Source organism: Numida meleagris, chromosome 27, assembly GCF_002078875.1.
Source record: "Numida meleagris isolate 19003 breed g44 Domestic line chromosome 27, NumMel1.0, whole genome shotgun sequence".
Lineage (NCBI taxonomy): Eukaryota > Metazoa > Chordata > Aves > Galliformes > Numididae > Numida > Numida meleagris.
In genome coordinates this window covers 711,226-722,534 of record NC_034435.1, presented here as the reverse complement: position 1 = coordinate 722,534, position 11,309 = coordinate 711,226, and the positions used below count along the sequence as shown (strand labels likewise).

The 11,309-nt window shown below is 54.1% G+C and overlaps 2 protein-coding genes across 3 annotated transcripts; one reads left to right on the top strand and one right to left on the bottom strand.

Annotated features, from left to right (window-relative positions):
* Nucleotides 1,099-5,027, bottom strand: LOC110388954 (thaicobrin-like). 2 transcript variants are annotated; one of them, XM_021378780.1, is made up of 3 exons: nucleotides 4,939-5,027; nucleotides 3,915-4,039; nucleotides 1,099-3,314 (listed from the first exon to the last, which is right to left on the bottom strand). In XM_021378780.1, exons 2-3 carry the CDS (start codon nucleotides 3,970-3,972, stop codon nucleotides 2,794-2,796), a joined length of 579 nt encoding a protein of 192 aa, XP_021234455.1. In that variant the 5' UTR covers nucleotides 3,973-4,039; nucleotides 4,939-5,027; the 3' UTR covers nucleotides 1,099-2,793. The 2 variants fall into 2 exon arrangements, with proteins under 2 accessions (XP_021234455.1, XP_021234454.1); XM_021378779.1 differs by lacking the exon at nucleotides 4,939-5,027 and having other exon boundaries at nucleotides 3,915-4,930.
* Nucleotides 4,962-10,313, top strand: LOC110388953 (butyrophilin subfamily 1 member A1-like). The gene is made up of 11 exons (XM_021378778.1): nucleotides 4,962-5,099; nucleotides 5,610-5,713; nucleotides 5,807-6,154; nucleotides 7,285-7,566; nucleotides 7,687-7,791; nucleotides 7,976-7,996; nucleotides 8,320-8,340; nucleotides 8,461-8,481; nucleotides 8,571-8,591; nucleotides 9,063-9,095; nucleotides 9,471-10,313. Exons 1-11 carry the CDS (start codon nucleotides 5,005-5,007, stop codon nucleotides 9,989-9,991), a joined length of 1,572 nt encoding a protein of 523 aa, XP_021234453.1. The 5' UTR covers nucleotides 4,962-5,004; the 3' UTR covers nucleotides 9,992-10,313.

Sequence of the window (11,309 nt, the reverse complement as noted above, 5' to 3'; positions counted from 1 at the left end):
GGGGGAGGGGAGGGGGGTGCCAGTTTCCAGAAGCTGTTGGGGGGGTCCCGGCCGCCCTGGTTCTGTCCCAGCCCCTGCAGTCGCTGCAGCAACAAAAGCGAAAGGCCCCGGAGCTGCAGCCCCCACCCCGTCCCGGCGTCGCGGCCGTGAGTTCAATAAAGGAACACGTCGAGGTTTGGGCGAAGGCCTCCCTCAATCACTCAGTTTATTGCTCTAAACAACATACAATTAACTTCTCCCCTCATTTTCTAGTGCCAAAATTGCTAGTGTGCCTGAGAGCTTTGCTACTGCAGATCTCACAAAAGCAGACGATGCAGAAGATTGCGCCATGTTTTGCTTATGAAGCGGCTTTATTGCTTTAAGCAGTAGTCAATTAATCATTGAAAATGATTCCCTGACTCTCATTAATAACTACAGACAAAAGACTGTAGGAAAAAAGACGCTGATTTGTAAGGTCTGGGCACACGTGGGGTCTGTGCCCAGCTTTTCTGTGTGCAATTATTTGCCTTTATCCGCTCGGAGCTTTGCAATCCATTGTCTGCAAATGTCATTTCCTAAGTGCCTGCCTCCAAGCTTTCCAGTCTGCTCTTTGCAAAACGCCGTGCTCCCTGCGAGGAGTGAACACTGCAGCGTGAACCTTCAACATTTTGTTCCATTTTTTTTCCCCCTTTCCTTGCCCTTTCATTTTCCTTTCTCCTTCCCTTTCCTTTCCCCCTTTCCTTTCCCTTCCATTTCCCATTTCCTTTCCTTTCCCTTTCCCTTTTCCTTTCCTTTCCCCTTTTCTTCCCCCTTTCCCTTTCCTTTCCTTTCCCCCTTCCCTTTCCTCTTTCCCTTCTTCCTTTCCTTTCTCTTTCTCTTTCCCTTTCTCCTTTCCTTTCCCTTCCATTTCCCTTTCCCCTTTCATTTCCTTTTTCTCCTTTCCTTTCCCTTTCCCTTTCCCCTTCCCTTTTCCTTTCCTTTCCCCTTTTCTTCCCCCTTTCTCTTCCCTTTCCTCTTCCCCTTCCCTTTCCTCTTCCCTTTTCCATTTTCTCTTTTCCCTTTTCCCTTTTCCCTTTTCCTCTTCCCCCTTTTCCTCTTTCCCCTTCCCTTCCCTTCCCATTTCCCATTTCCCATTTCCCATTTCCCATTTCCCATTTCCCATTTCCTTTCCCTTTTCCTTTCCCTTGCCTTGCCTCTGCCTTCCTATTCCTTCCCTTTTTCATTTCCCTGCATTGTGCCCTAAAGTATCAGCTTTTCCTGAGTGTCACAGCAGTCTCTTACACTGTTTGCATCCCCACTTTACAATTTTCTGCCCCTGTGGGTGCTCCCAAATCCCCCAGCACATGGCTGCCTCCCAGACCATGGCAGTGACAGCGACTGCAATGAGCACTTATGTTTTGCTCTGATTTTTGGCATTGCACTCCATAGGAATTTGTTATCACAGAATGGTCTGAGTTGGAAGGGGCCCTTCAGGGCCGTGTGGTCGCACCCCTGCAGTGCACAGGGACACCCTCGGGTGCTCAGAGCCCCCGGAGACCCCAAATGCCCCCAGGGATGGGGCACCACCACCTCTCCATGCAGCCTCTGCAGTGCCTCGCTGCCCCGGTACAAAAAAACTTTTCCTCATTTCCAGATGTGAGGAATGTGCAGAAGATCAATAGCACTGAGCTGCTTCTGTTTATCCCCCGTTGAGGATGCTGGTGACATTCTGAGCGGGTTTGTGCTTCTTTCTCCCTTTTTTATCCCTTTATGTTGCTTTGGGATTGCAAAGATTCCTGCCCAGCAGAAAAGGCAAATTGCTCACACCCCGGGCACGCACTGCTCATGTCCGTATTTCCTGACAGGCAAAGAAAGGGAAGAAACAAAACAGCTGCTGCAGCGGGACAGGGTATGTGTGCATCTTTAGCAATCCTTTCCTGATATTAACCAGTTTTCTTAGACCCCAGCAGCAGATTCCTGGCAAACCATGAAGAAAGTTTAACTTCCTGATGCATCTCTGCCTTGGCTGCTTCTGGTAATGGAGCTGTCATAGATCAGCTTCTAGTGGTAGAATTTCCCTGAGCAAATTGCTCCAGGTGTGCTCCTGGGAGAGCTGAATTGGGTTGTTTCAGTGCCCTGTATGTTTTGATCAGCTGAAAGCCTCTGCTGAAGGAGAAGAAGGAGACCAAGATGGAGGGAGGAAGGAGATCCCAGCATGGTAAGTCCACGGGAATGATCTGGCCTGCGGACTTTGGACACTTTGGTTTCTGCCTCACCTTCCTTGCCCATCCCTATAGCTTTTCCTAGTGCTCTACTGCAAGAAAGGCAAAGGAAGACACACATGCCCAATGCACATGTCAGTGAGAGCTGGAAATGAGGCAGAGAGAGGCTTTGGATGTATGGAGAAGATAAGTGTTATCATGAGCTCCAGCACCCAGCTGTGTTTTTACATTTTTGGACTTCATCATTGAGCTTATCTGAAAAAAGCCAGATGTGCTACTCAGCAGCCTTCAAGGCCTTTGGATCTCTGTACTTCTCATGGCCCTGCACAGACCCACTGTGCAGTGCGGTGCTTGGTGCCACCCCTCAGCCCCGGGTTCCCCTTGCAGTGATCTCCTCGGTGCCCCCCTGCTGTGGGGTGGAGGGGGATGGAAGAGCTTCTGTGTGGCATCCATCTCCAAGACCTTCCAGTTCTGCTGTTCAGTGGCCGGAGGGACCACGCGAGGAATGACCAACCAGCAAGGATGTGCAGCCCTCCCAGTGCCCCGCGCCAAGAGCCGAGCTGGTGCTGTCCTTCTTTCCAGTTTTGCTCCTGTCTCCCACGCTCCCTCCACGTCAGGGGCACAGCTTCAGCCACGAGTCCTTCCCCACCCAGAGCCAGGGGTACAGCATCTCCTCAGGACACGAAGCCAGGCAGAAGGCAAAGATTTGGGCTTTGCTTTCAGCATCAGCAAATGCCACCTGCCTTCCTGCAAAGTCCAGGGAGATCCGGATGGCCCTGGGCAGCTGGGCAAGGTGCAGGGTTGTCCAGTCAGGGCAGGTGAAAGCGTAGTACTGCCCGAACCACTGCCCCACAGCCCAGATCCCCTCCTCGGGGGTAAAACTGAGGATTCCCTTCCTCCTGACAGAGTGCTGGGCCACCCCCACCGCCCACCAGTCACCACCGTCGGCCACCTCCACCTCCCAGCAGTGCTGCCCTGACGAGAAGCCACGGTCACCCAGCACGCACGGCTCCCTGTCGAAGCGCTCGGGGCCATCGGGCAGCAGCGCCCACACGTCCCCACGCCTCACGTCTCGCCCGTCGTCAGCCAGGAGGAGGAAGGGGTTGGCGGTGTTCGGGTCCAGGGTCACATCAGCTGGGGACAGAGGAGAAGCTGCTCAGAGCAGGAAACCTCATGCTGTGTCAGGGCTGCACCCACCCACCAAGAGAAGGGATGGGGCAACTTCCTTCCCCCTGTCCAGAGATCTCCAACGTGGGGTGAGGACCTCCCTGTGCTGGGCTGCCCCAGGCTCATGCTGCCCTGGTCCTGCCCTCTCCAGGGCTTCCCGTGCAATCCCTGGCCAAGGGGATCCCCATTTCCTGGAGGATGCAGCTCCACCTGCTGCACAGACACCTGGAGCTGAGCGTGGGCTTCCCTCATGCTGCAAGAGAGAAGCAGGCACGCCTGGGCACAGACCAGCACAGACCGTGACACTGAGCCCAGGACCAATCACCATGGCCTCACATTCGTCTTTCTCTCTGCGGGCAGTGGTGGGAGCCAAGGATGGCAGCTCAGGTGCCTGGTGCTGCTGGTGGGTCCATAGATAAAACAGAGGAATCCAGCTGGGGGTGGGGGGGCCACCAAGTCTCAATCCCCAGCAAAACCCCAATTTGCCCCTGACTGCCTCGGTGTTCTCCACAGCAGAAGCAGGACGTGCTTTTCTCCCAGACAGGACAGTTTCATCTTTAAACCCACCTCTTTCACTCCTCTCCTCCACTTCATTGGCCAGGGTCTCCATCTCCTCTCCCTCCATCCTGGACGTGAGCGTTTCTGCAAAACTTCAGCAGGAGGAGAGACGTGTTCCCTGCTGAAAGTGGAAGCTGCGGGACACAGAGACCATGTGAAGACGATAAAGGAGTCCCTCTTTTCCAGAAGCTGGGGGAATGCTGGAGAAGTCACCGCATCCCAACACAGCCAGCGCTTGCTGCAGGCTCACAGTGGGGAAGGGGTTCAGATGGGTCCAAACACCTTCACTTTGCTCTCTGCTCTCTGGACCTCATCAGATCGTGGCTAGAAAGGAGTGTTCCCACAGCGTCCCCACGCTGTTTGTGGAGACATTTACCGGGAATCCCCCCATCTCCCCTCCCCTTGGCCAGCTGCAGGTCAGTGATAAGAGCCCTCTGCACCGCATGGAGCTCCGAGCCCTGCTGGGTCCCCTGCCCTCGCTCACCCTGGCTCGGGTGGGATGTCACCTGAGGACAGCAGCCACCTCGGGTGCCCAGGCTGTGCTAGGCCATGGCAGAGGAGATCTGGCTCCTTATGGGCTTGCCCAGCCAAGCTCTGCTGCCAGTGGGTTGCAGGAGGAGGTGTTGGCAGGGCATGTGTTGTTTCAGTTGCTCAGCTGGTAATGGGGGACAGCATGGACCGGTCTTTGTGTCCCCCTGCCCCCTTCTCCAAGCACCTTTTTGTGTGAGGAGTGATGGCCTCAGCCCAGCTCAGCCCATCTCACCAGGAAGGGCTTCCCCAGGGTTTGTCCTTCCCACTCTCTTCCCCTGCGTGTGCCTCCCCTGCCCCTCCAGCAACCGTATCCCTACCAGCTGCTGAAGCCAGGCTCCTCAAAGTGGTGCACACCCTATCGGCACAAAGGCTTTTATTTCGAGCCCTCAGCTCCATTCCCCAACGTGGGCCAGGTTTGTGACCCTGTCTGCTCCATGTCCCCCAGGCAGCTGCGTGGCACTCCCACCCCTCCTACAGCCCAACAGCATTTCCAGAGCCAAACCTCTGACCAGCAATGCCCAAATCCCTCTGTTACTTTCATTTTTGAGCGGAGGCGGTGCAGAAGGAAATGGGCAGCCAGCCGGCTGTGACATCTCATTCAGCCGTTGCATTTCCTGCTCCCCGTCCTCCACCCCCCGTTGGCAGAGCCAGGAGCACAGGGCGGTAAGATCGGGGCTGGGGGGCGGTTCGGCTGCGGTTATTGTGCTCCCTCCATCCCCGTCCCAAAGTGGGGATCGTCCCCGTGAGCATCCCCATTGGGATTGGGCCAGGAGCTTGGACCCACTGCTGTGGGAATTCCCTCAGGTTTCTCATTGCCATCCTGCGTGTTTCCAGTTCCTAGTTCAGGGCTGGATGAGAGCAGCAAGGATTCCAAATTCAAACAACTGCTCGGTGCGTGCTGCTTTGGGCACAAAGCACTCATCCGCTATAAAAAGATTCAGATTTTTTCCCAATAAAGGACAAGTTACGGCATCTCCTTTAAAGCAATGGAAAAGTGGCAAAGTTGGGCTGGGATGTAAAATCAAGTTCAGCCTTAGACTGGATGTTATTAAAAATGTGCTGGAATCAGCAAAATAATTCTTTTAAAAGCACTTCACTCCTCATAATGTTCTGTCATTCTGCTTTTCTTCTCACCCCTCTGCTCTCCCTTCACTTCCCCTTCTCCATCCCCAGGGTGTGCTCTGTGACGAGGATGTTTTTTGGCTGCCGCCTCTGCTGCTCTCTGCTGGCTTTTGTCATTTGCAGTTCCATTTTCCACGTTCGTGAGCTGCAGTCAGGTACGGTTCCCTGTGGCTGTGGCTGCTCTGCCCACGTGATGGCACAGCCTGGGCTTTCAGCTGACTCACAGTGATTTCTTGCTTTCCTCCCAGCCCCGTTCAGCGTGCAGGGTCCCCCCGACCCTGTGGTTGTGGCTGTGGGGCAGGACGTGGTGCTGCCGTGCTGCCTGTCCCCGGAGCAGAGCGCACAGGACGTGGAGGTGACGTGGTTTCGGGACCAATTCACACCCTTCGTGCATCGCTACAGGGATGGCCAGGACCACTATGGGGACCAGGAGATTCAATACCAAGGGCGCACGGAGATGCTGAAAGATGGCCTCGCCAATGGCAGCATGAACTTGAGAATTTTCCGTGTGCAGCTGTCTGACAAAGGGCATTACACCTGCTTCGTTCGCAGCGGTTTGGAATACGACGAGGCTGTGGTGGAGCTGAAGGTGACAGGTCTGTAGTCTGTGTCCCTGTCTTCACTGGGGAGCTCTTCCCAGTACCTCTGATTTGCTCGCTCACAGCCAGCACTCTTCTCTCCCACCCTTCATCCTACCCTCCTCACCCATCCTTTAGCCCACCCTTCATCCCATTCTTCACACCCATCCGTCATTCCACTCTTCTCTCCTACCCTTCATCACACTTTTCTCACCCATCCTTCACCCCATTCTTCTCTCCAAACCTTCATGCTCTTTTCCCCCTTCCTGTATCCCATTCTTCTCTCCCATCCTTCATCCTGCTCTTCTCACCCATCTTTTTTCCCACCCTTCATCCCACTTTCCTTACTCATCCTTCACTCCATTCTTCTCTCCCAACCTTCAACCCATTCTTCTTACCCATCCTTTATCCCACCCTTCATCCCACTCTTCTCATCCATCCTTTATCCCAATTTTCTCTCTCACTCTTCATCCTGCTCTTTTCACCCATCCTTCATCCCATTCTCTTCTCCAAACTTTCATTCCACTTTCCTTACTCATCCTTCATCCCATTCTCTTCACCCATCCTTTATCCCGCTCTCCTTCCCCATCCTTCATCCCACCTTTCATCCTGCTCTTATCCCCCGCCTTTTACCTGAGCAGTGCCTGCAGGTGCTTTTCTGGGAGATCTTGGTGGTCCTTTCCAACACAAGCCATTCTGTGATGCTGTGATGCTGTGACTGCGCTCACCACGTTGTCTCAGAGGGGTGGAACTGTCCACCATGCAGCCATGCGGGGCCCATGAGATGTGCTGCCTGCAAGAAATGGTCTTGAAATTATTTTCTTAATATAAAAATGGGTGTAGGAGAAGAAAAACAGGCAGCGGGCAATAGAGTAAAATATGCTTGGGTTCATGCTTTTCTATTTTAATATCCAGACCTGAGGATTATTTTATAGCAGCCTCCAGGGCAGATGTTTGTGGAGAAGACGGGGGGAGACCTCGGAGGGATCTCTGTACGTAGAAACACAGAACCATCACAGAACGGCTCGGGCTGGGAGGACCTTAGGGCCCCTCCAGTTCCACCCGCCGCCATGGGCTGGTTATCCCCCCACCTCGCACCCCAGCATCACCCCCACCCCATAATAACCCGCGGCCGCCATTTCCCACAGCCAGCGGCTCGGCCCCGCTCATCGCTCTGCAGCGCTACCAGGACGGCGGCATCCGCGTGGCGTGCAGCTCGGCCGGCTGGTTCCCGCAGCCCCAGCTGCTGTGGCGGGACCCCCAGGGGCAGTGGCTGCACTCCCTCTCCGAAAACGTCACCCAGGACGAGGGAGGGCTCTACACAGCAGAGAGCGTCCTCGTCCTCGTCGGCGGCGTGAGCCAGGAGCTGGCCTGCGTGGTGAGGGCTGCGCTGCACAGCCAGGAGAAGGAGTCCACGTTCTCCATCGCGGGTAAGCGGAGCGCGGTGCTGCGGGCAGAGGCTGCCTTTCCCTGGAACAGACATCAATCTGCGTTCTGTTGCTGCTTGCAGGGTAAAACTGAAGCCCTACGGGGGGGGTTTTGTTTTTCAGATCCCTTTTTCCAAAACGCCAGACCATGGAAGATCGCCCTGAGCACGGTCCTGGTTGCGGTGGTCGCTCTCTCCATTGTTGCTGTTTATCTGTTAAAAATCAAAGGTACAGTCCTGGTTGCAGCCCCTATCTGACTCTCTGCTCGGGGCCTGGGGGCACAGGGGCCCCTCTGGACTCATTTGGACACCACTGCCTTGTGCGGGGATGGAGTTGTGGCTGTAGATAACCAGCGTGGGTTTTTAAATTATTGATGTTTCTTTCTTTCTGATTTTTTTCTTTTTTTTCATAGGAAAATATGAGAAAAAAATAGGTAAGCTTCTCTATGCTGTGAATTGGAAAACTGGAGAATTCCCTCTGACCGATGAGGAGGCGTTATCCTAAGGGTGGGGTGGTGGAGGTGGACGGGTACATAGCAGCCATACAAATTTAGGGAACTGATTTCTGAAATGCCGAAATTGAGAAATGACGCTGTAATTTTAACAAAGCCCACGGCACGAGCAAAGAGAGTGCACGTATATTGTATATCGACAGAGCTTTGCTCTGCAAAGGGCCCTTCCCAGCAGGGGTGGGAGGCTGGGGTCTCTCATTTCGTGCCGCTGTGATGGTAACGCATTCCTCTGGTTCTCTTTGCAGCAACACAAGCTGCAGCGCTGGGTGAGTCCCGCTCCCCATCCTCCCTGGTAGAATCCCCCTGCACCGCTCCCTGCAGCCCTGCAGCTGATCCCAGTGCAGCGGATCTGCCACTAACTGGGGATCTTTCTCTTTGCTGCTTAGGGGACCGTGATGCCAAAATTGGTGAGGCTGGTTCTCTGCAGGTGGCTGCGGGAGAGGTGATGTCCCAGCTGGTGTCTCACAGCCACTTGTGCTCATTCACTGTTTTGCAGAGAAACAAGCCGAGGAACTTGGTGAGTACTGTTCTTCTTCCTAGGTGGGACACATTTCAGTTGAGCCGTTTTCCCCTCTGAGAATTGTAGTTATGCCCTGGTTTGTGTCTGCTGCTGGGAAAGGAAGAGGTGACCGATGCCGAGCTCACTTCAGAAGCATTGCTGTCCTTTAAGTTTTTAAGTTACTGCCTGTACTTCTTCTATACTAAGAAAAAAAATGCTTTCTGTTGGCAAAGAAGGCACAAACAGACAATAAGTGTATATGTGAGTGAAGCCTGGCAACGGGATTGCATTTATCAGAACTGGATGGAGCACTTCTCGTAACCAGACACCAAAGTCTGGCAGTCGCTCACCATGAGCTGACTTTCACAAATGCACCAACAGCTCAGGAAACACGCAGCTACGTGGCCTGTCCTTATCCCAGCCAGCCGACTGCCACGCGTGTGTTTGGGTTCTCTCTCATCCGTGTTTGTTTTCTAATGTTTTTTCAAGTGTGGAGAAGATATGCAGTGCCGATTGAAGAAGGTAATTGAAGTTCTGCCTCCCGGGGGCTGAGCCCTCTTTGCTTTACTCTTGTTTCCCGCTGCCCTCCATGCAGTGATGCTGGGATGGTCACGCTTTGCAGTGCTGTGCTCAAGGCCCTGCTTGGTGCATGCCCTGCTTGAAGGCAGATCTGAGAACCCTGGGCCCCAGTGAGCGGTGCCGGCCTTGCTCTGGCGATGCAGGGACTTGCTCAGCCCGGAGCTGTGCTGTGTTCCTCCTCCTCTCCGCTCTGGGCTCTCTGCAGTTCACTTTCTGTTCCTCACACCGTTGCTTTGCACATCTTCCCACACCTGTGCTCTTCCCCTTCTTCCTCGGCAGTAGAGCTCTTCCTGACATGTGCCTCCCTCTGCCCCACAGCGGAGGTGGTTCTGGACCCAGACACTGCCCACTGCGACCTGGTCCTGGCTGATGATGGCAGGAGCGTGACGCGCACGGACCGGCGCCAGGACGTCCCCAGCTGCCCCGAGCGCTTCAATCCCTGGCGCTGCGTGCTGGGCCGCCAGGGCTTTGCGGCGGGGAGGCACTGCTGGGAGGTGGAAGTGGTGCTGGATGGAGGGGGGTGGACCGTGGGGGTCTCTCGAGAGGATGTGAGGAGGAAGGGGGAGATTGAGTTCGGCCCCGAGGAGGGCATCTGGGCCGTGGGGCAGTGGGCAGGGCAGTTCCAGGCGCTCACGTCTCCGGAGCGCACGCTCCTTGCCCATGTTCACACTCCCACACGGGTCCGGGTCGCTCTGGATTATGAGATGGGCCGGGTGGCGTTCTTCAGCGTGGACGAGGAGATCCCCATCTTCACATTTCCACCGGTGTCATTCCAAGGGGTAAGAGTCCACCCCTGGGTCTGGCTGGGTCCCGGTACGAGGCTCAGAATGTGGCCCTGATGAAGAGGAGGAGGAAAGCGAAGGTGCTGTGTGTGTGCCGTAGCCCGCGGGCTCTCAGCGGGACTGAGGTGGGAAGGAACGCGGGGAGGTGTCCGCTGCGATCTCCTGCCCGGAGCCGGGCTAAGCGCAGAGCTGCCTTGGGTGGCTTTGGGCACTGTTGCATCATCCGAAATCTGGGAAGAAAACTCTCTAACTCCAATGTGGCATCAGAAAGCGGAATGCCTCTATTCCTCATGATAGGGACCAGGCAATTTGACAAACAAGTGTGCACTGTTGGAGTTCAGGTTCTACGTTTAAACCATTAAAACGTACACATGCGGTACACTGGCATACATAGTCATTCTTTTCCAAGAACTCAGTAATAGATGCTAATGTCCCTCTGGGCATGCGTGGTAGCATGTAGGGTGGTCGTACGCACACTTACTTTATCCCCACTTTTCCACCAGCTCCACCACGGTGACTTCTGGCCGACCTCGAGCAAGCTTCCATCACTTGTTAGGCCATAATAATGAGCAACTTCCAAAGCAATAGATGTGAGGTCCGAGCACAAAACCCTTGCACCTGGTGAAATGCAAAGAGAAGCAGTCTGTTGTGACTGCAGTGCTTCTTGTGAAGCAGAAGTAAGAGAAAACAAGGCTATTCGCACACCAAGCAAAGTTTAAATGGTAAATTTTAGAACTGTCACTCACTGACTCCTTTGGCTAAACTGGCAAACACAATTGATTCCCTGTTCCAAAACTTAACCTCGTCTTTGCAATTTTTATCAAAAGCATGAATGCTTCTTTGGATCCAGTTATGATTGTGATGTTTTGCAAGGATCATAGTCAGATTTGGCATCAATAAGGTCAAGCTGCCCAAAGAGCAGGGCCCTCCTTTAATATATGGTGGAATGGTCAGCCATGCACGATCTCTACATATTAAAAATACTCCGTGGGGTAATTGAAGGAGTAAATTACTTGATTGTGAAATATCTGAAGATGTGTCATTACACCTGGCTGACACATGTCTATACGCCAGTACTGTAGCACTGACTGACCATGAAAGAGATTGATCATTACCGGAAAAATTGAAAAACACACACCAGTCCATTTTTACTGATCCCAGAAGTTCTAACTCCTGTGGGGTTAGTGACACCGGGGGCAAGTGAGGTACCCATTGGTCCCACATATCCACCGTCCAGTTCCCCCTCCAGGCCTTCTCTTCCTGCACAACCGAAGCAGCACTGGTGGTGTGAGCCAGTTGTTCCCACTGCCCTCGATCAAGGGGCAGCCCCACCAGACACGTGGGAAATGGGGAGTCAGGGGATGTGTCAATAAAC